General features: G+C 42.1%; 1 protein-coding gene across 1 annotated transcript in view; it reads right to left on the reverse strand.

Moving 5' to 3' along the window:
* Window positions 1-3,212: 3,212 nt before the first annotated feature.
* Window positions 3,213-26,055, reverse strand: part of C2H1orf87 (chromosome 2 C1orf87 homolog) — a 67,990-nt gene continuing 45,147 nt past the window's right edge. The window contains exons 8-11 of the mRNA XM_051164452.1: window positions 19,073-19,137; window positions 12,585-12,658; window positions 8,513-8,720; window positions 3,213-4,005 (exon numbers count right to left, since the gene is read on the reverse strand). Of these exons, the coding sequence (XP_051020409.1) occupies window positions 3,845-4,005; window positions 8,513-8,720; window positions 12,585-12,658; window positions 19,073-19,137 (508 nt within the window). The 3' untranslated portion in view covers window positions 3,213-3,844. The remainder of the gene's footprint in view (window positions 4,006-8,512; window positions 8,721-12,584; window positions 12,659-19,072; window positions 19,138-26,055) is intronic.

Below are 26,055 nucleotides of genomic sequence, written 5' to 3' on the forward strand. Positions count from 1 at the left end.
GGTAGATGCTGGGCCTTCCCCAAACCACTTCGCCTTTTGCATGGTCCCTGGCCAACTGTGCAGGCAGATGAAGCCCCCTCGATGCTAATGAGGGGAAGGACTGGCATTCCTGAGGCACCCAGCTCTGGGAAATCTGCCTTTGTTGCTAGGGAGCATTGGAACTGTAGCTGAAAGGCTCATAAAGACTGAGAAGAGGGAAAGAAGAAAGGCGCACGATTGTTTCCAGAGCATCACAGTTCTCTAGATGGCACCAAATCTGTCCAGTTTCTGATCCCAATTATAATATCACCCTCTCCTTATTGTTCCTCTTAATGATCTTGGGAAATTCCTCAGAAAACTTAGAAAGCACTTAGCAAACTCTGAACTGTACGGTCTCTTCTGTTAGGCTTTGGAGTCTGTGAACACGCCATCCCCAGGTGGCCAGAAAATATTCTTTGTTTCTGGCTCAGAGGGGTGATGGAGCTGGGGGGATGCAGCTGGGGTTTGATAATGCTCATGTGTGGGCCGCTTTCAGTAGATGCTCACCAGTAGCCCACTTGGTGAAGGATCTGGGCTTGGTGCTGGTGACAAAGACGAAGTGGCTCTGCTCCAGGTGGATTTGCTGCCAGGCTTGCTGGAGACTAAGGTCATTCATCCTGGTGTGTTCTGCAAGTTGTTTGCTGCCAATGTGGCCTGTGTGGTATTGTTGCACTTGGAGTTTACATAACAGTTTTCCACCCCTGGCTCAGTCACTCTTCGTAGGCCAGTTAGAACCAATGTGAGTACAGTAATACCTTGAATTCCAGTTTCTCAACTGTAGGGTCGGCATAGTAGTAATGCCAAACTAGTGTGTGTACTAAGTAAAGCAATTGCAGGCAGGAGAATCATGTAAAAGACAGTTTCTGCTGACCAGGCAGGCACTCTGTGAATAAGCCAAACTGCTAGTTTCAATATCTGGAAAAGACTAATGATTAGGCATGTTGTAAAGGGGAATATTGTACAGAAATAAAGGACAATTGTCTCTTCTGTGGTACTTCCCTGTGGCATGCAAGATACAGTGCTAAGTCATTGCTGCATATTATGTTTACTATGAATGGATGGTGATGCTCTGGACGTGTGTTGCTCAAGGCTAGATGGTGTGAGAGAGTTTGCTCTTCATGAGATAATGCCTCTGACCTCTACTCTCTCCATCTTTAAAGTTTGCAGTTCTTGGAAAGCTAACACACACATACACACACACAGACAGAGACAGAGAGACAGAGAGAGACAGAGAGAGAGAGAGAGAGAGAGAGAGAGAGAGAGAGAGAGAGAGAGAGAGAGAGAGAGACAGAGGAGAGAGAGAGGAGAGAGAGAGAGAGAGACAGAGAGAGAGAGAGAGAGAGAGAGAGAGACAGAGAGAGAGAGAGAGAGAGAGAGAGAGAGAGAGAGAGAGAGAGAGAGAGAGAGAGAGAGAGAGAGACCTAAGGAGCTTACTGCTCACTGTCACCCACTTAGGAAGGTTCTACTATAGGAAACTTACCAATCAGCAGACACCAGGCTTTATTTCTCCATGTTTATTAAAATTCTGCAATGACACACAGTGAGTATGCAACATGCCACTATCTGAGAATAATAGAAAATAGCAGCGGCCACAATGACATTCTGAAGCATAATGACCTCTAGCACATTGCTACTATGTCCATTGCTGGTGTTATAGGTAGGTGTCATATAACCTGTACTGTCACACCTTGATAAATAAGCCTCTCTCTGAAGTTAAAATCTGCTTCATTAACTTCTACTCTTAAAATAATGATGAGTATATATACATAATAATACTCTCATACAGAAACACACACACGCGCACACACACACACACACACACACACACACACACACACACACACACACACACACACATCATGAGTCCCTTCTTGCCACAACTCTATCCATCCTAGGATGGTGTAGCTTGACTTCATATGGCCTGAACTTAATTAGAACCTTCATCCCCACCTCTGATGCCTCTTTGGAATTTTCCATGTATTATTCCTCTGCTCTGGCTCTATACGCTCCCGTTTCTCCTGGCCATATTGGAGTTAAGCCCAATATCTCTTCTCTTGGGCACAACTTTCTCTAAGTAGTCCTTATGTCACCATGCTAGTTCTATTATTTTTCTTTGACAAATAAAATACAGTATATTAATTTTTGAGAATTTTATACAATATATTTTGATCATATTTATCCCATTCCTCTCTGTACCTCTTCACAAATCTACCCTCTCCCCCTACTCTCCCACTTCCTGTCTCCCTTTGTTTCAAAACGAGTTGCACACACACACACACACACACACACACACACACACACACAATCTTGGCGGTAAAGCAGTGAAGAATTGTAGACAGGAGAAGATTCAAAACAATTGTTTCTTGGAACCCAAAGAACAAAATATATCTCAAATTTTGTTTTTTGTATGGCAATGGCCTGATTCCCTCTGTTTATCCACACAGACCATTTGTTCAGTTTTTACTTCACTTTATTTTTTATGTTTCCTGAGAGTTCATGTCTGCTACTTGCAAAGAATCATAAAAATGGCATGGCTTCCAGTGTTTACAACACTCTCACCAAGAAGTCTAATTACTTCCTGCAGATGAAGAAAGCAGAGTTCTGGGAGACTAAGCCAGGTCTGGTGCACACTGACTGCATGTTAGCTGCTTTTCAGCCGGTTTCTCCTCTACTCCTGGTGTACCCTGGATGGTGAGGGTGGAAACTGGGGGTTATGATCTGGCCATGTGCTCCCTCAACAAAGGAACGTATGTTCAGCCCAAACTATGGGAGTACTGCTTATATTCAGCCTGTAGCCACAGAGCTCCAGGAACACCGGTTACACTGCAGTCTCTGTAAATGAACCCTGTCTATTTACCTCAGTTACTCAGTTCATGAATCGTGACTTCTATTGGATGTCGGATAGAAAATCCTGAGCAAGTCTAATCCCATGTTTTCTTCCTTAAAACTTTTCTTGGGAACTCTGGGAAATATTCGTGGAGGTGTTGCTCATGCTGCCCTGGAAAAGATGCTGAACTTACACAGAAAGCTAAAACTTGAAATTATTGTCCTGATCACTCTTAAGACAGTGTTAATACTTCTATTTTATTTTACTTTATTTTATTTTAGTTTTTTGTTTGTTTGTTTGTTTTTGAGACAGGGTTTCTCTGTGTAGGCATGGATGTCCTAGAACTCACTTTGTAGACCAGGCTGGCCTCAAACTCAGAGATCTACTTGTCTCTGCCTTCTGTATACTGGGATTAAAGGCACGTGCCACCTCCACCTGGCTTTTATTTTTCTTACAGTGGAAATTCTTCCTACAACAGTGATGAGCATAATGGTATATTTCCCACATAGGAAATTATGGATTGAACTCCTCAAGAATATAAGGCAGTAACGTTACAAATTGAAGGCCAGTCTGGACTATGTATTTAGACCTTGTCACAAAACCAAACCCAACAAAAAGATCTACTGAGGTCCACTCTTTACCAGGTGTTCTGGTGAGTGATCAACATTCTGCGTGCTTTTGACACATGGACTCATGCTGTGTTTCCACACAGTTTGCTAGCAATGTAGAAACAAATATCAAACACACTGATAATAAGCACTGTAAGAACAGAAGGGCACTTTAAGTGATTGGAGTTTTGTTGTATTAGAAAAAGCTGGGTCTCCCTGATCACTGGGAAGTGTTCCTTATCATAGCCTGGTCCAAGTCAAAGTGGCTGGAGCAGCTGCCTCTGCCCCAGCTTTGACACAGCTTCTGCCCAGCACTCACACTGAGAAGAAACACATGCCTTGTAAAAGGGAGGAACGAGAGAAAATCTGCTCTCACAGCGCATACTTCTTCTCACAGCTCCTTTAAGTACTGAAGTGCTGGCTCCAAGATGAGGTTTTCCCCTGAACGGAATCTTCGCAAGGCTTGATCTATTCTCCGAGGACTCAAAGACAAGTTGTAAATGAGATTGTAGTTGTGAATGAGGCGCCTGGCCTGCTTCTTCTCCAGAACTCCTGTGATGACATGGGGTGTTGGGGGGGGGAATTAAGCTTATTTTATTATTTTAAAGAGGAAAGACGAGTCAAGAAAATTGCTAAACACTAATGTTTTGTGACTTTAAGATTATGAAAATTGACCCAAGATATTTAGAGTCTCAGATATGGCTTATAAACCTTAGGAGATGATTTTTGGGGTGAACAAAGCAGATGGGTCCAGTAACACCACATGTATGTTCTAAAGATTTTAAGCTTATTCTTTGTATCCACACATTTAAAGGCAAAGTGTCAAAGAAGTAGTGTGCTTGATAAAAGTGTTCCCAAATACTGTTGTTGTTGTTTTAATCAAAGTACCTATGAATGCTCCCAAACATGGAGGAGCTAAACTGCTCCTTCCTGACACATGTTTCCTGTGACTGTCTCCAACTAACCTATATGATAGATGTATGGATGCATAGCATGAATTCTGTCATCCATATGTCATACGCCTCAATGATGACAATGTCAGAATGCTTTCTGCATGCAGGTCAGGTGTTGATAGTTGCAGAATGGACTGTAAGTGTGGATCACAGCACCACTAATGATCACTCACTGGTTAGTAAGCCTGAATTGTGAGCTTAGACACATTAGATGCTGCATTTCAGAATACAGAGAAATAATCTATTGCCTATGGAAGTTCCCCAACCTATAGAAAAGACAAGTTAGTCAAAAGAGTAACTAACAGGGAACAAACAAACATTACAATAATGAAATTCACCTACAAAATAGCCTACATCTCAAGCTCCATTCCAAGCATTGTTCAGTCTTGATTCATTTGGCTCTTACCATTCCACAAAGGGAGAGACTGAGTCCTAGAGTTGTTCAATCAGTTGCTTAAGGGTGCTCAAAGTTAACTACTATATTGTATTATAAGATGAGGGTAAGAGATTAAATGTGGGCCACATTGTCTAATTTTGTTCTTTGAACTGTGAAGATCTATAGCAATAAGAAGCTTCCAACATCTTTAAGGATGAAACATGCATCCCTCTGTCCTGTTTAGTTTTAACTTTCAACATGACACAACTTAGGATCACCTTTCATGAGTCTTAGTTCAGAATTATCCAGATCAAGTTGACCCATGGGCATGTCTTTGGGGACTGGCTGTATCCTTAATTGACATAGGAAGACCCAACTCATTATGGGTGGTACCATCTTTAGGCTGGAGGTTCTGAATAGTTTTAACAGTGGGAATGTTAACTGGTAGAATCTGGGCTTGAATCTATATCTTCTGACTCAAGATAGCAAAACTTCATTCTCCTTCTAGTGTGTCTTGAGTACTAGCTGTAGTGAGAAGTCAAGGAGAGCTAGGCTTGAATTATAAATCAAATTCATACTGGCCACTGTGTCATCATTTTGAACTGGAGTCCTTTCTCTGCAAAGAAAGGGTACTAAGCCTTCAGTGTAACCGGTGTGAGAATTTAGAGAAGAAAAACATGCAACGTCCAGGCCATGGAAAGATTGTTCTTGAAGGCATTCTGTCTCTCTGGGCTTTGTATTTTTTATTTAGACTTTGGTTCACTGGGTGAATTCTTAATATACCACTTACTCAGCCATTTATTTCAGACACCTTTCTTTCTTTAGAATGCTTGTCACTCCTTGTTCCTTCTCTTTGAGGCGATGTTTTTTTCACAACCCGCATTACAGAATAAGCTCAGTAGGTTCCCAGAAACACTGATTTGGTGATGGATGGTCTGCTGGGTCCCGGGTAAGGAATTCACTGGCCTACTTAGCTCCCTGCACATAATAAAGAACAGTGACTCATCTGTGGGCAGAGCAGGTGTTGTCAGCGCCACATCTAGAAAAGGCCTTCATGGTCTGTGAAATACTGTGGCTAATGAACCAACAGCGTGACCTTAGCTAATCCTCTTTCCCATTACAGACAGTTGTAGATGTCCCCAGATCTGCTCATCCTCTTTCCCATTACAGACAGTTGTGGATGTTCCCAGATCTGTTGATCCTCTTTCCCATTACAGAGGGTTGTAGATGTTCCCAGATCTGCTGATCCTCTTTCCCATTACAGACAGTTGTAGATGTTCCCAGATCTGTTGATCCTCTTTCCCATTACAGAGGGTTGTAGATGTTCCCAGATCTGCTGATCCTCTTTCCCATTACAGACAGTTGTAGATGTTCCCAGATCTGTTGATCCTCTTTCCCATTACAGAGGGTTGTAGATGTTCCCAGATCTGCTGATCCTCTTTCCCATTACAGACAGTTGTAGATGTTCCCAGATCTGCTGATCCTCTTTCCCATTACAGACAGTTGTAGATGTTCCCAGATCTGCTGATCCTCTTTCCCATTACAGACAGTTGTAGATGTTCCCAGATCTGCTGATCCTCTTTCCCATTACAGACAGTTGTAGATGTTCCCAGATCTGGCTGATACATTCTTTGGCCATTGAGCAACTAGCAAACTTCATAGAAACGGAGAAAACAGGCATAAACAGTGAAGGGGGCGCGAAAAAGGCATTCCAAAGCCATAATGATCTGTCCCCAAAGTCAACAAAGCTACATTTTCCCTCAGACTATTTCATTCCTATGAGACAGGTCTAAATCTTTGGGGAGTTTCTTAGCAACTAAGTTTAGAATCCAGGATGCATTGTAATAACTTAAAGGTTGAGTTGGGATGGTTTTCTGTTCACCCAGTGTGTAGGTCAAGGACATCAATACGCTTTTAACCTCTTTTCTTTCCTATAGTAATCTTCTCTAAATGATCCAGCTCAGCTTTCACAATGACCTTCTCTGGTTGAACTTTTCTGATGGATTCTGGTAGAGAAGGATGCCTAGCTCCCAGGTTTAACAGTAGAGACTCAACTACACCATGTATCAAATCACCTGATGTATACTTCCACACCTGTCTTATTCATCCTTTTCGCTCTTAATGCTTGGAGAGGAAAAGATGATTTTGACTTAGAATGGCTTCTTCAAGTCACCGAAGCATTCCTCGCTCCTTACATCGTATTTCAGGCCCATCTCTGCCTCCCCGGTACCGTCTCTGGCACTTCAGCTCACATTACATGATAAGCTTCCTTTCATATCTTGCCTCTTTCCTTTTTACATTAGCAATTTTAATTGATACGTATTTATGGAATAACATGTGTTGTTCTAATAAAAATAAACTTTGTAAAATTTAACCACAGTAGGCATATTTATCTCTTCAAATATTTACCATTTCTTTTAATAAATTCATCCAGAGCTCCCTCTTTTCAGAGCTTTTGAAATACACAGTACATTAGAACTCCTTCCTTCTATTTAGTATTAACTGAGTATCTGATGTCTTTCTTTTAGACTACTTAATTCTCAGTTCTTACTTCAATCATAAACTCTTACTATGTATTATCTCTTTACTTTCCCTTTGTAATGCTGTTAACTACTGCCAGTTCCTGTGCCTTACCTAGAATTCTATCCTTGAGGCCATGAGCCATGGCTCAGTCTTCCTGGGTTTCTTCCTAGTCCGGTTTCTAACACAGCACTGGAGTCATTAATACAATATTAATAAATATCTCATTAGTCAGCTAGCTTAATCTTGTATTTAAAGTTTCAGTTCTTTCTTAATTTCTTTTCCTTCCTTTCTTTCACATAATCATTAGGCAATATTGGCTTATTATGTTATTGTTTTTCATGAGGTCCAGAATTGTTTTAGAAATCGAAAACAGAAGGAAAAGAGCAACAAGAGAGTGAAGACACCTCTAGTTTCATATGAGTGCTTTCACAGGTCATGCCGGCACTCAGTCTTTCCTGATCACCTCAACACTAATAAGGCCATTGCTGCTCCCACAAAAGGATTCTTCTTTCTCAAGATGGTCACAGCCTAGGAGCACGGCCCACTTTGTATGTTGTTCTGAGTTATTTATATATTTGAAATAATTTATGTGCTCCAATACTAGTGACATAACAACGAACCGTCAAAAAAATCATGATATCAAATATTATGGTAGGTATGAAAGAAACTGATGTGGCCAAATAAAGTCTGACCTAGATTCATCTCAAGCCACAGAGGACAGTGAACAGTAATCAGACTCCAGTATAAATAACACTGAGTAAAAGGAGATCTGGCAGACAGAAGATGTAAACAAATGGGAAAGTGAGGCATGTGTGAGGAAAAGAAAATGACCTGTTAGGGTTGTGTGAGGAACACTAAAAGTAAAAATGGTAGAAGAGATAGCTCAGATGGGCAGGCACCAGATTTGACTCACCAAGTAGTTTGGTGTTAATCTGGGGGCAGAAGAGAATTAGGGGACTTACAAGAATGGAGTATGTATGAGACTGACGGCAGAGTGGAGGTGCTGACAGGCAACACAATGACATCGCCAGCTGCCTCATGGGGAATTCTCCTTCGAATCATCTTTATGTTTTCTGATCATGCCAGGTACCCGTTCTATAGATGATTTACTATTTACTCACCAAATGAAATCAGACCAGACATTTGAGTGTAGGTTAGTAGAACACAAATAGAGATAGGCTGCTGGGCTTTGGAACTCATACTTTACCTGTGTTGCTCATGTCACACAAGTAAAGGGCATTTTCCATCTTCCGGAACCTGTCTATCCAGAGCTCAGGCTGTTCTTCTTCCCTCCTCAAGGCTGGGCTCACAGCAGGCTCAGATACTGGCCTCCCCTTAAAGGAGTTCACAGGGTTCTGTGGGGCTGAAGTCACAGCAGCTCGGTTCTCTGGCCACAGATTCTTTTCTGGAGTTTTCTACCAAAACAACACAAGCATCTTACTGGCACACGTTCACTACCTAGAGCTTCTCCAGACTCTTGGCCAAAGACGAGGCCACACAACTAGAAAGATTTATCGCAAGGTCTGGCTTTGGAAAACAAGGAAAAGTGTCACATACTTGGCAGCACAAGGCTCCGCCTACGAAGTTTTTGCTGAATGCAAACATGGTAGGTTTTTCTTTCTTTGAGAAGGGAAATATTATCACCTTTATCTAGTTTTTTTGTTTTTGTTTGTTTGTTTGTTTTGTAACAGACAAAGGACTTGGGACCAGAGTGATAGATCTGATGTCCCTCTCTAAGATGACAGAGTAATCGATAGAGAACGGCCTTCTGGGAAAAGCCTCTGCATTCTCAGTGGTTTGTGGGGAGAGAATGATTGGCACAGTATTAATGCCACCTTTGGCCTGCGGGCCCAGTTTGAAGTATACCTTAAGAGTCTCTCTGACTGGAATTCGACAAGGAAAATGGAAGCTCAGAAAGAACTAGAGACTTCTAAGATTGTGCAGGCCTCACCCTGGAACCAAAACTATAAGCAGGGCATAGAGGTGATGCTTAGCTCACTCCAGTATCCTAATGCCATGCCCGCTACAGAACAGAGAAGTGCTTTTACAATGAAAGAGACAAGTGAGACCCAGTGGCACCAAGTAAGACATCCTGACACCTCTCTGTAGAAGGGGTGAATGTCTATGGCCTTATCAGTGCTGCTCTGTTCTTTCTGGAAACTGACCTCCTGCCTGTCCAGTCTACATGGTCATAGGAAGAAGCACCATGTCCTAGTTGCATGGCTTGGCATTGGGCATCTAGTATAAAACAAGGAGTGTACCCATTGTTCAACAGAGAGGGTGCATGGAACATGAAAGTCAGTCAGGATAGAAAGCCTTGCCCACGTTCGACTCCTTGATTTAGCTCATGGTACAATTCTGTCCATCATTAACACAGAAAAGTTTCCTATTTTTCCAGTTAATTAAGTTCTGTTGACTGCAATCTAAAATATTTATAACTCACCACAAAGTGGTTTGGACCATTTGCACTCCCCCGACTTTCAAATGTCAGAAACTCTGCAGTCTTTTTCCTAATGTCCAACTTCTCACATGTAAGCAGTGAACACCCCAACCTCCTACCGTTATAACGAGAACTTGTCTCTGAGCTGCATAACAGACATGGAGGAGGTCACTCCTGGGAAGGTGAAGAATTTTTTGCTTGAAATACTAGAACACTGTGTGAAATTGCTCTGACATGGTTGACAAGCAACTGGTAGATTTTCAGGATGCATATAAAATAATTCTTCTTTGATAAAATTAATTTTGGGACAAAGAGAACATTTTCATATAGAAAACCAGACAGATGATTCTTATGTATTTTTAGAGCTTCAGGCAACTTTAGAAATGGTGAAAGTTTTAGAAAAAGCTTTTCTTTTAATGCACCTGAATACATGGGTATTTTCATAAGAAACATTTTTTATTAATTCTTTGGGTATGTCCCCATGCTCTGATAATTTACAAGAAGGGGAAGTAGAGTTTTTGTGTGAACCCAACTTAGGCTCAGCAAAGGAACAAGTAGCTAACGTGTTGTTTGTCATTTTTCTGTATCAAGAGAAGTCCAAATTCTTGCTTGGCCCAGGGGACATTAATGCTCTTTTTGTTATTGCTCCAGTGTGTCCCTTTCAGTCTTATGTTATTTTCTTCAGACACATAAGGCAACTGAAGATGCCCTTCGCCTTTATCCCTTCACAGTGCTACTTCCTTGGTTACAGAACTCCTTTTCGAGGCTCATACCTGGAATGATTGGGCTCCTATGCAGTTTTCAGGACCCGTCTCATATCCTGCTTCTTTTAGTGTCTTCCCAGAACGGCCAATAATTTATTCCTTCTCACCCCTTTGTCTATCAAGGCACTCATCACTGACTACTGTATTTGTCTAAGTATCTCTTACCCTAGAGATAGTTAAAGATTTTTCATCAGGTCATATGAGATAGTTATTTAAAAGTCTCCAAGGTCTAGTTAGTGGCTGGCAGAGATTCTTAACACCTGCTTGTTAAATGAATATGTCAATGGATGAATGATAGATGGATGGATGGATGGATGGATATATGGATGGATGGAAGAATGGATGGATGGATATATGGGTGGATGGATGGATGGATGGATATATAGATGGATGGATGTATGGATATATGGATGGATGGATGGATGGATGGATGGATGGAGATATGGATGGATGGAGGGATGGATATATAGATGGATGGATGGATGGATGGATATATGGATGGATGGATGGAGGGATGGATGGATAGATGGATGGATGGATGGATGGATGGATGGAGGGATGGATATATGGATGGATGGATGGAGGGATGGATGGATAGATGGATGGATAGATGGATGGATGGATGGATAGATGGATGGATGGATGGATGGGTGGAGATATGGATGGATGGATGGATATATGGATGGATGGAGGGATGGATGGATGGATGGATATATGGATGGATGGATGGATGGATGGATGGAGGGAGGGAGGGAGGGATAGATGGATGGATAGATGGATGGATCGATGGATATATGGCTGGATAGATGGATGGATGGATATATGGATGGATGGATAGATGGATATATAGATGGATGGATGGATAGATGGATGGATGGAGGGATGGATGGATGGATGGAGGGATGGATGGATATATAGATGGATGGATGGATAGATGGATGGATGGAGGGAAGGATGGATGGATGGAGGGATGGATGGATGGATAGATGGATGGATAGATGGATGGATGGATATATGGATGGATGGATGGATGGATGGATGGATGGATGGATGGATGGATGGATGGATGGATGGAGGGATGGATGGATGGATGGAGGGATGGATGGATATATGGATGGATTATTTTCTTTGGTATAATAGGAAAGTTGTTTTTATCAACATCTTGTTTCATATTCTTTTTAAAAAGTGGGGCAAAGAAGACTGCTTATTCAAAGATGCGAGAGGAGTCAATTATTATAGAAATGCAAAAAAAAAAAAAGCCTTCAATGAGAGGCAAAATAAAAGAGCAAAATGCAATTTAAAAAATCTTATTCACAACAGACTTAACACTCAAGAAAAGCATTTGTGGTTGTTTTTTGCGTGGTGACATGCTTGCCAAAAATGGATATTGTTTTGCAAAATATTTCCATGTGTGAAGTGCATGAAGAGGCCTCACATCATTTTAAGATGAATTATGTTCTAATCCAGACATTTAAAAACAACAATAGAGAAATTCATGTTACTTTACAATTCTTCAATATCTCTAGGTTATCTGCTGAATATATTAGGAGGGACTTTAACCACTTGCTGCAAATTTATGTTCTTTGTCTTTTTCCTCTTTCTTTCTTTCTTTCTTTCTCTTTTTCTTTCTTTCTTCTTTCTTCTTTTTTTAATCAGAGTACCCATTACATTTTTTAAAAGTGGACTCTTGGAGAAAAGATGACTTCAGGTTCTAGAAGCTGGAATTAGGATATTAAACTGATCTTCTGGCTACCCTCTTGTCTGATGATAGTTGGTGGTCACAAGCTTTGAAAGCTCACCTGTGCATGCATTACAGACCAAGTCCAAGTGCTATTGCCACCTGGCAAGTCCATCACTGAGCAAAGGCAAAAGGCTTCCGAATAATAACTACGTAAGGTGCTAACCCATATCCTAGGACTTTATCTGCCGCCCTTTTTTGTGTAGGACATGTCCTAAAGCTAGGCTGAGACTAAGAACTGACATAGAAGAGCCCAGACCAGCAGGGCCAGAGGTGACAGGATGAGGTCAGGGGTCCTCAAGGTCCTCCCAGGGGCTCCACATGCCCAACTGCATACCACACGTTCAGCTCGGCTTTGGCATCTCTTGGGGACTTCCACCAAGTTGGCTGGGGTTTCCTTCTCATTTTTCCCTAAACAAGAAAAGGAGAGAGCAGAAGAGTTGAACTTGGTATAATTTAGCTTACACATACATATGAGGCAACAGCCTGGCTCTGCTGGGTGGTTTCCGTTGTGTTAGGCAACAGGGGCACTTGGTGGATAAAGGCCATGTTCTTGCCTTGTGGGTTTCAGAATGTGAGAGGGGGGTGTAGTTTCTCAAAATTATTCTTTATGCCCAGTTATGGTACTTACCTCAGAAAGGAAACATATGGAAACAGGGGAACATTTAAACTTATTTAGGAACGGCGGAAGTGGCAGGAAGTGATTAGTCTGGGAGGAAATGAAACCTACTGATGGCAGGAAGGATGAGCGGGGGTCCTGTGCACAAAGGCATGGTGACGGAGTCCCTGCCGCCGCAGAAGTGCGGACTGACAGGAGTATGCCTGTGGAAGACTCTGAACCGGAAACGCCCAGGTAGCTTAGCGAGGTAGGCCCTGTGGCTCTGTCTCCTAGAATGCAAGCCCTGGACCCTCTTTCCCATTAGGTGTGTGGGAACCTCCCATTTCCAGGCCGCAGGCTGCTGCCTTCATGAATAAAACTGACTTGTTTTAGATGCTGGTCTACTTTCTGGAACACTTTATTGACTCCAAGTCCTTGTGACTATCAGGTAGTGCCAAGTGAAATTTAAATGCCATTAAAAAATACATTAGTTCTCAGTTGGGGCTCACTATTTTCAATAAAAATGAACCAAAACGCTGAAGAAATACTGGAAGGAGGCAGTGTAACAGTGGGCGACAGTATCAGTTCTGAGGCTAGAAGTTTTGGGTACTTTCTTTATGAGATTCGTGACCTTGAGCAACTAACTGACTCTCTCTGTGCCCCAGGAAACTTTCTTTCTATTGACAGAAGGAGGACAGTTTGGGTGACTGTTAGGGTTAAGTGGAATTACCTAGAACATAGCAAGTGTACACAGTAATTGTTAAAGAGTTAAGAGTGTTTGCTAAAGTTCCGCGTCATGCGTAAATCCCCTTTGTAAAGTCTATTTGCATTGCCTCGCTGGATCATTGTAAATTATCTTCTTCAGTATCTGTATGCTTGTGCTTGGTGGCCTTTTATATGAATAGCACACATGGGTGTGCAGGTTTGTGTGTGTGTGTGTGTGTGTGTGTGTGTGTGTGTGTGTGTGCAATATGAGCATGAGTGTGTTTGTATGTGAAAGCCAGAGGCATCTTCCTCAATTACTCCCTATCTTATATTTTTGACAGGGTCTGCCCCAGGACCTAGTGTTCACCAGTTGGCTAGACTGACTGCCTAGCAAGTCCTTGTCTGTATTCCCAGCCTTGTGGTTACAGCCATGTGGCACCCTGATTTGCCTGGCATTTCTTTTTAACATAGGTGTTGGGAACCAAACCCAGGTGCTCATGTCTATGCACCACAGGACTTATCAACTGAGCCACCTCCCCAGCTCTTCTGAAATGTTTTGATGGAGAAGACCCAGTGTGAGAACAAACCCCAGTGTTTGCCCACAGGTGAGTGGCTATGCCCTTTTATGTGACATTTAGAAAATAAAGCCATTAAATATGTAGTTCCTTTCTCTAATTCCTTTTCCAATCCTCTGAAAACAGGGATGTGTTTCTTCATTTCTTTATCCACCATAAGCTACCCAGATACCATAGAATAAACATCCACTGATGCTCACTGAAGGCCATGATGGCAGTCCCCTCAAGGCAAATCTGAATAGATGTGTTGAAATTTAAGGTCTTGTGCAAACCAATGAACACCCACTTGCACTGAGATCTGCTCACTGCCCCACATTTGTGAAAGAAAAGATTTGCTCTTTATTTCGAGAGAAAATGCTTCAGATCACTCATAGTCACAGAGGCAGACAATTAAAGGGGCTCGAGCAGCCATGTATGCATAAAGGCAGGGATGTTGACTCTCAGACACTGACACTAACCCTGCATTGCCCTTTTAACAACTGTGAAAGCTTGGATCAGTTCTTTCCTTTGTGAACGTCCAAGAACTTGCCATACTGTCATGAGTTAAAAATCATGCATGTTGAATATTCCACAAGGGAAGGTACTAAACCCTAGACATACCTCATTTCCCCACAGGAGAGGGTTTACCACACCATATGCCAAGCATTTTCCTGGGCACCAGTTAATGCATGACATGTTTTAGAATAAGATCTAGAACCTAGGTTTGTCTCTTTATAGCTCTTTCTTGCTTTCTAAACTTTTCAGTGTTCCCTTAGGAGAATATATGAAAAGGTACTTGGTTTCTATTAAGTTTACTCCTTTCCTTAGCTCATGGCATATATGAAGGTAATAACTTTCATATGTAAACGTTGCTCGAAAGAACTGTGCTGGAGATCTCTTCTTCTTCTTCTTCTTCTTCTTCTTCTTCTTCTTCTTCTTCTTCTTCTTCTTCTTCTTCTTCTTCTTCTTCTTTTTCTTCTTCTTCCTCTCCCTAACACAGCAGGCAGGGGAAATGAGAACCATCTGTCTAGTCAGCCAGTGGAAGATTTGTACAAGGAAAATAAACCCCACTGTCTTCTAGAGGTCTCCAAGTATGGGGAGGATGAGGATTTATAGGCCTGCCAGGGGACTGTAATGTCCACACAGCCAGCCAGCCCGTCTGCTCTCCCCACTGCTGAAATCAGGGCTCTTTGTTGTTGGTTGTACATCAGCTTCATCCATAGAGCTTTAAAAATGACCAGTGCTTGTGTCTCACCAGACCAGTTAAATCCTGATTTCAGTCAAAGAGAACCTAGCACAATACTTTTAGAAGTATTCTCTAGGAAATTCTCTAAAATCAGTGAAACAAGATTGAAGGCATTTGATGAAATAAAGACTTCTGGATTCTTGGGTCCTAATCGATGAAGTCTGTGTGATCAGCAAACTAACACATCAAATTTTTATCAATGAGAGGCATTTACGAAAAATAATCTAAAGAATAACTCTACAACATCAAAGTTACCTATATCCAACAGATGACCTAACTAAGATGATAAAATTTCAGTTTTCTGGTTAATACCAGAGATAATGTAATGCTGTTTCCAAGACATTCATATATGGAGGACACACTAGTTTAGTGCTGACTAGAAGCCAACACTGTCATGGGAGTGACATCACAACTGTGAACAAGATGAGCTCTTTCTTCTCATGCAGTGTGCGTTCTAATTGTGAGGCTAGGAAAGAGACACACACCAACATCAGTTACGATATGTGTTACCAACACAAGCAGACCCAGATTCAAGGGTGAGAGCCACTGGAGTCATTAAGGAATTTCCCCGCAACCTCCAAAGAAGTCACAGTCAGATAGAATACTAAGTAGACAGGAAACAAGAAAGCAAGCCAGGCAAATACCTGGAGAAGGGGCACTTGGAAAGTCACAGGGAAGGCGAGGCCTTGGCAGCAGTATTTAGTGGGATAGCATGAGACAAATGGGGGAGAAACACACGCTCAGTTATAAGACTTTCTTGCAGAGCCTTGGCACTGATGCTAGCTTCTGTCTGTTTAGCTTCTAGCCCACACACTTTCCCTGATAACTCTCCTCTTCCTTTTTTCCTTTTGGCGATAGAAACTACATTTTACTTTGTAGGACCACTCAACTGCTATTCCAGTGCACTGTGGTTTGGTAGGATTGATCTCCAATTCCAAGATTTTGCTAGTTAATCTAACCCTCTAATAACATCTTAAGCAGTCTTTCTTGCATCAAACCTGGACAGCAGACTGAAACTAAGCCTCTGAAAGGAGAGGAGATATGTTCTACTTAGTTCTCTTTTTCTTGGAAGGACATCATTTTGTGTGTGTGTGTGTGTGTGTGTGTGTGTGTGTGTGTGTGTGTGTGTGTGTGTGTGTGTGTAGATGCCTATGTATACCACAAGAGGGCATAAGATCTCCTACAGCAGGAGTTATAAGAGCGAGGGTGTGAGTTGTACACATTGGTGATGGGAACCAAATAGTGGGTCTCTGTAAGAGCACCAAGCTCTCTTAACTGCTGAGATATATCTCCCTCCTTTTCTATACATTTCGTGTATGATTTTCACTGATATATTCAGTTACATTTAATTTTGTTCATGCTACAATCTATATATTTTCTACTAAAGTTCATATAACACATCTTTTCTTCAGTTTATATATAGACATATGTATATATATATACATATATATATACATATATATTCTGCTATTATACCTTTCTATTGAAAATTGGATTTACTTTGTGCGTTTTTCAGTTTATGCCTTCCATTTGAGGCCTTACTACAGATTGAAATGCTTTGCTGCCACCCTTGATTTTGCTATTACTACCTCACTCGAAATTCAAGAACACTTCATTATCATAGATCCAATGATCTAGAAGTAGAGAAAGCCCATCAAATTAATGTCCAGTAAGGTTGAGGCCACGACACAGTGCAACAACAGCAATACTGGTCTGCCAACCCTCTTGCTCTACCGTGCCTAATATTTGCTGCTTTGTTTGTCAGATTCACAGTCACTCTAACACCTAGAAGAATCTATGTCCCCTTAGCATGTGCATGCTCCTCTCCCTTTATTTTAAAGGTGGTAACAATATGCCAGAGCACAGTAAGGGAAACAACCTAATATAAGGTTATTACTCACCCACATAAGTAATACTTTATCTGTGACATATGCTCCAGGATGAACTGTGTTTCTGTAGCAATTGTATACTAATTCTCTGATGCCAGAGAGCTTAGAGTGTGACTGTATTTTGAGATAGGGTCTAAAGAAGTGATTATTAGATTAGGCAGTTCAAAAAGACGCCAACACGGTAAACCAGCAACCCTAAAAGAGAAGGAAATGTGGACCCAGAGATGTGTCAGAATGCCTGTGCACAGATGAAAAACCAAATGAAGGTGCAGTGAGTCATGAGAAGGGTTGAGTTATTATTCTGTTTATCATTATTAACAGGAGTCACGTGTGAATCCACAGGCACAAGACACTCATTGGACTCAGCACTGCAACGTGTTCTTTTGTTTGAAATACAGAACAGAGCCTTCCAAACTATGTGGCACTTGACCACCTAGTAATACCCAGCATGTCCTAGGGAACATTCTCTCCAGCTCCTTGACTCTTGCTTAGAGATACCTGACCAGGTATGTAAGAACACTGCCTTCTGAAGTTTCACACAGCATGCCGGTCTGTAGGATGCTTTCTCCAGCCCCAAGAACTAGAAATACTTCTTCATCACTCAGGTCTGGATTGGGTCACAGCCAAGTATTGAATTGCGTCCATCTCCCCCAAGTGATGTGCTCAGCTTCTTCCCACAGTCACCCGTGAGTCTGTCTTTGTAGATATAATCCAATTCAGAGCAGTTAGGTCTTTCTAAGAGGGAGGGGAAGGTACGTGGGTGCAGAGATACAGAGAAAACAGCCAGGAGAAGACGCGGGCCGAGAGAGGAGTCCTGTAGCAGGCTGAGGCAGGCGTAAGGCTGCTACTAGCAGTTGAAGGAGACACAGACCTTTCTCTAGAGACTTCAGAGGGACTATGGCCCTTGATGATGATTAGATTTAGTAGTTCCGGACTTCAGAACCATGACTGGAGAGCACTCTCTACTGCTTAAAGACTGTGAGAATCTGTTACAGAGGCTGGGAGCATGGAAACCTTCTTCATATGTTTATCAACCGTCTCAGCCCCTGTTTGTTGCACCTATGATGAATGTCCTCTTCCCATTTCCATGTTTGAACTACCTTGTAGGATATTTTTCTTGCTTGTATATAGATGTATGCATCAATCCCACAGCACACTCACCACACAAGCTTAGTGCCTTGCACTACCATTCACGGTACGTACTGGATTCTTAAGTAGAGAAGTCCTAGCAATGACTTAATGCCTATTTTTTCACATACCACATTTAAAATTTTCTAATTACTAAATATTTTAACATATTCATTTTTATAGTTTTGTCTAATAATGTATCATGGAAATTGTTCTGTAGTAGCCCAGTCATGTGGTTTTACAACTCCACAATTTAATTAACTGGTTGGAGTATAATTTAATTAAATGGTCCGTGAAGTCTCTTTTCATTGCTTCCAATTTTAAGACATTTATAAATGTTGCTGTACTAAACATATATCTATGTACACACATATAGTTGATATCTCTGTATTTATGATATTTTCTAATTTATGAGCCAAATAAATATCTACCTGAAGGATTTCTAGATAAAAGAGATCACATCTGGAATTTAAGTCGATAATATCAATGTCCTACACAAGTGTGCTAGATTCATGTCACAAAGTCCCCACAAAAAAAGTGAAAATATGGATCTTGGAGAATTATGCCTTTAATCATCAACTAGCCTAAAAGAACAGTTTTAAAGAAAAATTTCAGTCCCATGTTTTTCTTTACTGAATATTTTTTGGGAAGAATGAGATAAAGCCCAGCTATTTTTGCTGAGAAAGAGAAAAGAACAGTACTTACCTGCTGGCACATCACACACCAAATCGGAAGACGCCCTATTCAGCCACTTGACAAAGTTCTGCCACCTGTGTGGGCAATGGAGCAGAATCTGAGTGACAAGTAGGAATGCTCCCGCTACCTTGGAAGCGTGCACAGGGAAGCTGAGTTCTACTGGTTGGTAGCACTACTGAAAAGAATTTTGATATCAGTGCAGGAAATGGGAGATTACTTTAGGAACACCTGCTAGAAAGGACTTCAGTACAGGAACTTGATGCCCTCAGAGTTACAGCAAGAACTGAGTGTGATGGCCGAGGCCATCAATCCTAGAATGTCAGGGATAGGGTTGATGGCTAAGGCTGGAGGATCAATTGGTTGAGACCAGCCTAAGTTGTACAGTGACACCCTGTCTACTAACACACACACACACACACACACACACACACACACACACACACACACACACACACAAAAATAGTGAACCCTGGCCTAGAAACCCAGTACTCACAAACAGGCAAAGTACATCAAGGCAAGAAGACTGGAGACTGGTGTCTGCTGGAAACTCAGGGCACTCAGAGACCAGGAAGCTGGGAATATATGGATAACCCAGTGACTATTCTGATGAGAACTAGCCAGTTCTTTCATTGTTACTACTACAGGAAAGTAAGTCCATGACCTGTCTGTGGTCACCATTCTGTCCTCTTTTCCACCTCAAAGTCTTATGTCTCTCAGTGGTAAGTGAAATCAGCCATGGGATCTTTATGACAATTGGCTATCAGCAATGTCCCTTTTTTGCTGTCATAAGTGTGGAAAGAATTGCAGCACAGAAAAAAAAAACATAGAAGGGGGATAGTTACATATGTTGGACTTAGATAATATTTCATAAATTGCCCAAGAAGAAATTGCATTCGGTAATAATATGTCACAACTGAAATTTAGTTATCTAAAGCTTGAAATAATTCAGCAAAGCTTTGGTAGTAAAAAATAATTTATATTTGCTTGCTTAGCACACATGTACATGCTATATAAATGTGCTCTGCTCTGGCAGTAATGATGTCTGGTTTCCTTTTGAACATGGCGTGGCTATGGCTTTAGTCAAATATTCATAACCTGCTTAGCCAAGGCTGTGAACCACTGATCTATGATTTTCTTTATCCCTCTTTTTCACTTCTCTCACACCCTCTGTCCCTGTTTTAATCTCTGTCATTGAATTTGTCTCTGGTCCCTATTAATTTTTATTTTCTCCTATTGCTATCAGTTGTTTCATGCTATGAGCACAGAGACTCACAACTGGTCGAGATGCATAGAATAAGAGACTGCCAAATGTCTTAAATGATACATCTGTGTTACACCTCCTCCTTCCAAGGTTCAGTCATCATTGTGGAAGAAGGGTGGGGAAGATTATAAGAAATAGAGGAAGAAGAAGGAGGAGGAGGAGAAGGAGAAGAGGAGGAGGAAAGGAAGAGGAGGAGGAGGAGGAGGAGGAGAAGAAACTGTTTTGTAGATAGAACAGAGCAGTTGCACTTATACACTGACAGATGTTGAGACAGCACACACAAGATCTACACAAGTACAAGCCAGGCAACATCCTAGAATGGAGAGGGGAAGAGGCATGAAGTCCCACACTGGTGGTTTCACCACGCTCCAGTGAAGGCTGCACATTCACAAGTATGAAGCATCACAAATTAAGCTCTGTACAGGCAAAGTCAGGACACAATTGGGTGAGTGAGAGGAGGCAATGAAACTAGGAAGAGTTGGGGAGTGACTGAATATGATCAAAATACATTGTATGAAGCTCTTGAGGAACTAGTAAAATTATTTTTTTAAAAAAATTCACATTTGCTCATGGTGGTGAAAGACAGCTTCCGCTGCTAGAAAACAAATGCAATTGGAGAGAAGTTCTATTGCTCTCTCACCCAGCAGAAGGCCAACTGGAATGGAGAAGTTGGCAAACATGTGTCTTAGGTTTTCTCAAGGAGTTTCAGTAGCATATAATTTTATTCTCTTTAAGTAGAAGTGATATGTTAAATATGAAACCAGTTTGTTTTGCTTATACCTCAAAAACCTTTTCCTATGTGTGGGTCACATGTTAGAGGCATTCTTTGATCATCATGTGTATTCTGATAGCAGCTTTGAACATGTGTCCTCTAGAGCTTCATGAAAGGAATGGATAAGACATGATGTGTAATGCTGCCACCAGAAAAATCTGGTGACTGCAGGCCTGAGAAGGTAAAGAAAAGCTGTAGGAGAGAAAACTCTTGTGGGGAGTGGTGATAATCATATAAGCATCAGATGTTAATGTTAGCTCAGATCTGAAACTAGACTGCAATGGATTCATTTCTTAAATTTTCTTTGCTTCCTTTTAGACACTTAGGATGTGCAGGCATATGCCCAGGCCGGCTTCCAGCCTTCTCACAATAAAGCACAACAACCAAGAACCTAGATCTATTGATAGTGACAGACTAGATTACGTTTGCTTTTCAAAGTTGGCAGAAAATGTCAGGCCATGTTCTCTCAGATATCAAGAAGTAGTGAAGGGTCATAGAGACCTTGCACATGTGCGCGCACACACACACAGACAGACACACACACACAGACACACACACACAGACAGACACACACACAGTGAGGGGGAGAGAGAGAGAGACAGAGAGAGACAGAGAGAAAGAGACAGACAGACCGACAGACAGATGACAGACAGACAGACATGGAGACAGACAGATAGACAGAACCTCACAGGAGACAAGACCCCAGATAAAACATTCCGAGGTTTTCCACTTTTTCTTTTTTTCCCTCATCTCTCCTCTCTTCCCAGCCCCACCCTCCCTCCCTATCCCCCATCCCTCCTCACTGTCCCCCATTCTTCCTCCCTTATTTTTCAGAGAAGGTGAGCCTTCCTTCCTTTGTAATACAGCTCATCACGTCCCATCAAGAGTGGCCATGTCCTCTTTCCATGTGGCCTGGAAAGACAGTCCCAGGAGGGGGAAGTGATCAGAAAACTGGAAAGAGGGTCCATGTCAGAGATAGCCCCAGTGCCTCGCATTACTATGGGACCCACATGAAACCTGAACTGCCCATTGGCTACATCTGTGTAGGGGGCCTAGGTCCAGTCTATGCATGATCTTTCAGTCTCAGCAAGCACCTCTGGGCCATAGTTAGCTGGCTCTGTTGGTCTTCTTGTGAAGCTCATGTCAACTTCAGGTTTTTTGCTTCCCCCCCGCCCTTGCCCCCACCCTACCTTTCGATAAGACTCCCTATGCCTCTCCCAATGTGTGGCTCTGAGTCTCAGAATCTGTTTCAAAGAGTAATAGGTGCAGCCTCTCAGAGGACGACTCTGCTAGGCTCCTGTCTGCAAGCATGGCAGAGTATCTTTAATAGTGTCAGGGATTGACTCTTTTCTCTGGAGTGGGTCTTGGGTTGGGCCAAGGTGGTGAATGGTCCTAAATATTCAACGTGGGCGCTGTCTGACTTTAAAGGCACATAGTGCTTGTGTAACTAATACATTTTGTAAGATTATTCTAATAAACATTTTCCAGTTACATACCTGTTACATTTGTAGACCTATTTTAAAACTTTTTATTTTTAATTTGTTCACTTTACATTCCCATTGCAGTGCCCTCCCTCATTGTGTGATGATCCCGCCCTCCCTCTCTCATACACTCCCCTCCCTCAGTCCTCAGATAGCGCAGCCCTGGTCCCCTAACATCTGACCTCAGCCTATCGAGTCTCATCTGGACTGCCTGTATCCTCTTCCTCTGTGGCCTGGCAAGGTCACCCTGCCGGGGGGAATTGATCAACGTGTTGGAGCCAGAGTTCATGTCAGAAGTAGGCCCTACTCCCTATATTATGGGACTCACAAGGAGACTGTGCTGCCTATAGACTATATCTGAGCAGAGGGCCTAGGTCCACACCATGCATGGTCCTTGTATGATGTAGCAGCCTCTCCAGCACTCTCCTCCTCTGCCTGGATTTCTTTGCTCCATCGATCTCCTTGTGGAGCTCCTGACCCCTCCGGGTCCCTCTATTCCCCAACTCTTCCATAAGACTCCCTGTGCCCCCCACCCACCCACCCTAGAGTTTGGCTGTATGTGTCAGCATCTGCTTGGATCTCCTGCTGAGTAGAGTCTTTCCGAAGACCTCTGTGGTAATCTCCTTTCCTGGTCCTTCTCTTCAGCGGCTTCCTGTGTCTATTCTATTTGCCCTTCTGAATGAGAATTAAGCATTGTCCCTAGCGTCCTCCTTGGTATTTAGTTTCTTTAGGACTGTGTATTGTAGTGTGGTTATCCTGTATTATTTGGCTACTATGTGCTTATAAGTGAGTATGTACCACGTGTGTATTTCTGGATCTGGGTTACCTCACTCAGGATGATCATTTCTAGTTCCTTCCATTTGCCTGCAAATTTCAAGATTTCCCTGTTTCTAATAGTGGAGTAGTATTCCATTATGTAAATGTATCTCACTTATATCTGCATACTAGCCCAAGGGGCATGTCCCATGAAAGCCTTCACTTACCAGGAAACTGGGACAGAGGGGAAGGCATCCTATTGGGACTCTAAATGAGAGACGCATGGGAGAACAGCAAAATAAAAGGATCCAGAGGGTCCTAGAAATCTACAAGTAGAACAATATGATAGGCAGATTTGGGCCCAGGGGTCCCGCTCAAACTAAGGCACCAGCCAAGGACAATACAGGAGGTAAACTTTAAACCCCTTCCCAGATCTAGCCAATGGTCAGAATATTCTCCACAGTTGAGTGGAGAGTGTGATACGACTTTCTCATGTACTCTGGTGCCTCACATTTGACCATGTCCCCTGGAGGGGGAGACCTGGTGGCACTCAGAGGAAGGACAGCAAGTAGCCAAGAAGAGACTTGATACCCTATGAGAATATACAGGGGGAGGTAATCCCCCTCAGGAACAGTCATAGGGGAGGAGAATAATGGGAAAATGGGAGGGAGGGAAGAATGGGAGGATACAAGGGATGGGATAACCATTGAGATGTAACAAGAATAAATTAATAAAAAAATTAAAAAAATGTATCTCATATATATATAAAATTCTTTCGTTGAGGGACATCTAAGTTTTTTCCAGATTCTGGCTAGTACAAATAAAACGTCTGTGAACATAGTTGAGTGAATGTCCTTGTTGTATTGTGGAGCATCTTTCAGATACAAGTCTAGGAGTCGTATGGCTAGGTTTTAAGGTAGAACTATTCCCAATTATCTGAGAAAGCACCAGTTTGATTTCCAAAGTGGTTCTACAAGTTTGCACTCCCACCAGCAATGGAGGAGTCTTCCCCTTTGTCCACATCCTCACAGGCTGTCACTTGAGGTTTTGATGTTACCTATACTTATAGGTGGAAAATGGAATCTCAGAGCCATTTTGATTTGTATTTCCCTGATGACTAGGGATGTTGAGCATTTTTAAAAGCATTTCTTGCCCATTCAATATTCCTCTATTGAAAATTCTCTGTTTATGTCTGTACCTTATATTTTAATTGGATTATTTGGTTTGGTGATGTTTAATTTCTTGAGTTCTTTATATATTTTGGACATTAGCCTTTGATCAGATGTAGGATTGGTGAAGATCTTTTCCCTGTTCTGTTGACAATGTCCTTTGCCTTACAGAAGGTTCTCAGCTTTATGAGGTACAATATATTAATTATTGATCTTAGAGCCTGAGTTATTGGTGTTCTGTTCAGGAAGCTGTCTCCTGTAACAATGAACTCAAGGCTACTTTTTTATCATTGGTTTGTATCACTATGATTACTGCTTTCTAAGTCACGTCTACAGAATAGATGGCTTTGCTATCTTAAAAATAGCCACAATACCGTCTTAATTTTTCTGGTTTTTAGAGCAGAAACATTTCCAAAGTGTCCTTGAAACTTAAAGCATATAGAATCACATGTCCTTTCCTGTGTTCTGCAGTGGTCTTTTTATGTTGGCACTTGAAATTTTCTTTAAAACATTATCTTTTAGGTTAGCAAGACTCTTTTATATGTTAAATTTTCTCTGTGTTCCTCATTAAGTGAGATTAGTCCACATGTAGCATAATCCAACAGATGTAGTCTCCCCTATTGTCTGCCACTCTTCCTTAGGCCCGCAGACAAGGGATAGATGACAATTCTCATGCATTTTTGGTATTTCAGGTTCTTCTTTCTAAGCTGCTCATGGAGTACCCTTGCCATACTTATTGGCCACGGGATACTTGGCAATCATACGTCACAATCCACTCTCTCCTCAGTGTATACCATGACCATCTGTCTCCGTGCTGATACAACTCAACTTTCAGGCATGGCATGGCCAAATGCAAACACTAAGCCCAGACTGTCCACTTCCCACCGTGCTCTGCCCAATTCCCTCATTTATTATTCCAAAGATGTGTTCCCTGGAGAGGTACAGATAAGGCGTGTCTGTCCTCAGGCAAGAATGGGGCAGGGTCCTATTAGCAGCACTACTTCATGTTTATAGTGAGGGAGACTTGTCTGTGGTCTCCAAACCAAGAGGGTGGCAGCAGCACACCTTCTGCCTGGCAAGCATCCTAGGAAGCCCAGGACTGGTGGCTTGCTTATTCCATGCATCATTCTGTTAGTTTTTGACTGGTAGCAATTCACATTTGATTCTGACACATAAATGGAGTGCCTATAACTTAGTGACTTCAGTGGCCTTTGCCTTTTTTCCATTGCTGTCATTCATTTATGTAGGGGCTATAATGCAGATGCCTTTTTATATAATAAACTTTGACATTGGAAAGAAAGTAAACATGGGCTATTTTATAGAGGCCCCTTGTGATCTCAGTGGAGTGAGCTCCAGGAAGTGTCTTCCTCCAGAAGTTGCTTACAGTCAGAAGGAGCACTGGATATCCACTGGACCCAGGTGTGTTTCTTTACTCCCAAATCTTTCTGCTTCAGCCTTAGGGCCAAGGGGTGGTAAGGCAGATTTGCAAGGCTTGTGCTTTCTTACTGGTGGGGGTCTCTTGTTTCTCATCTCTCACCAGGCCAGTTACTGTA

Source organism: Acomys russatus, chromosome 2 (genome assembly GCF_903995435.1).
Source record: "Acomys russatus chromosome 2, mAcoRus1.1, whole genome shotgun sequence".
NCBI classification, from domain to species: Eukaryota; Metazoa; Chordata; class Mammalia; order Rodentia; family Muridae; genus Acomys; species Acomys russatus.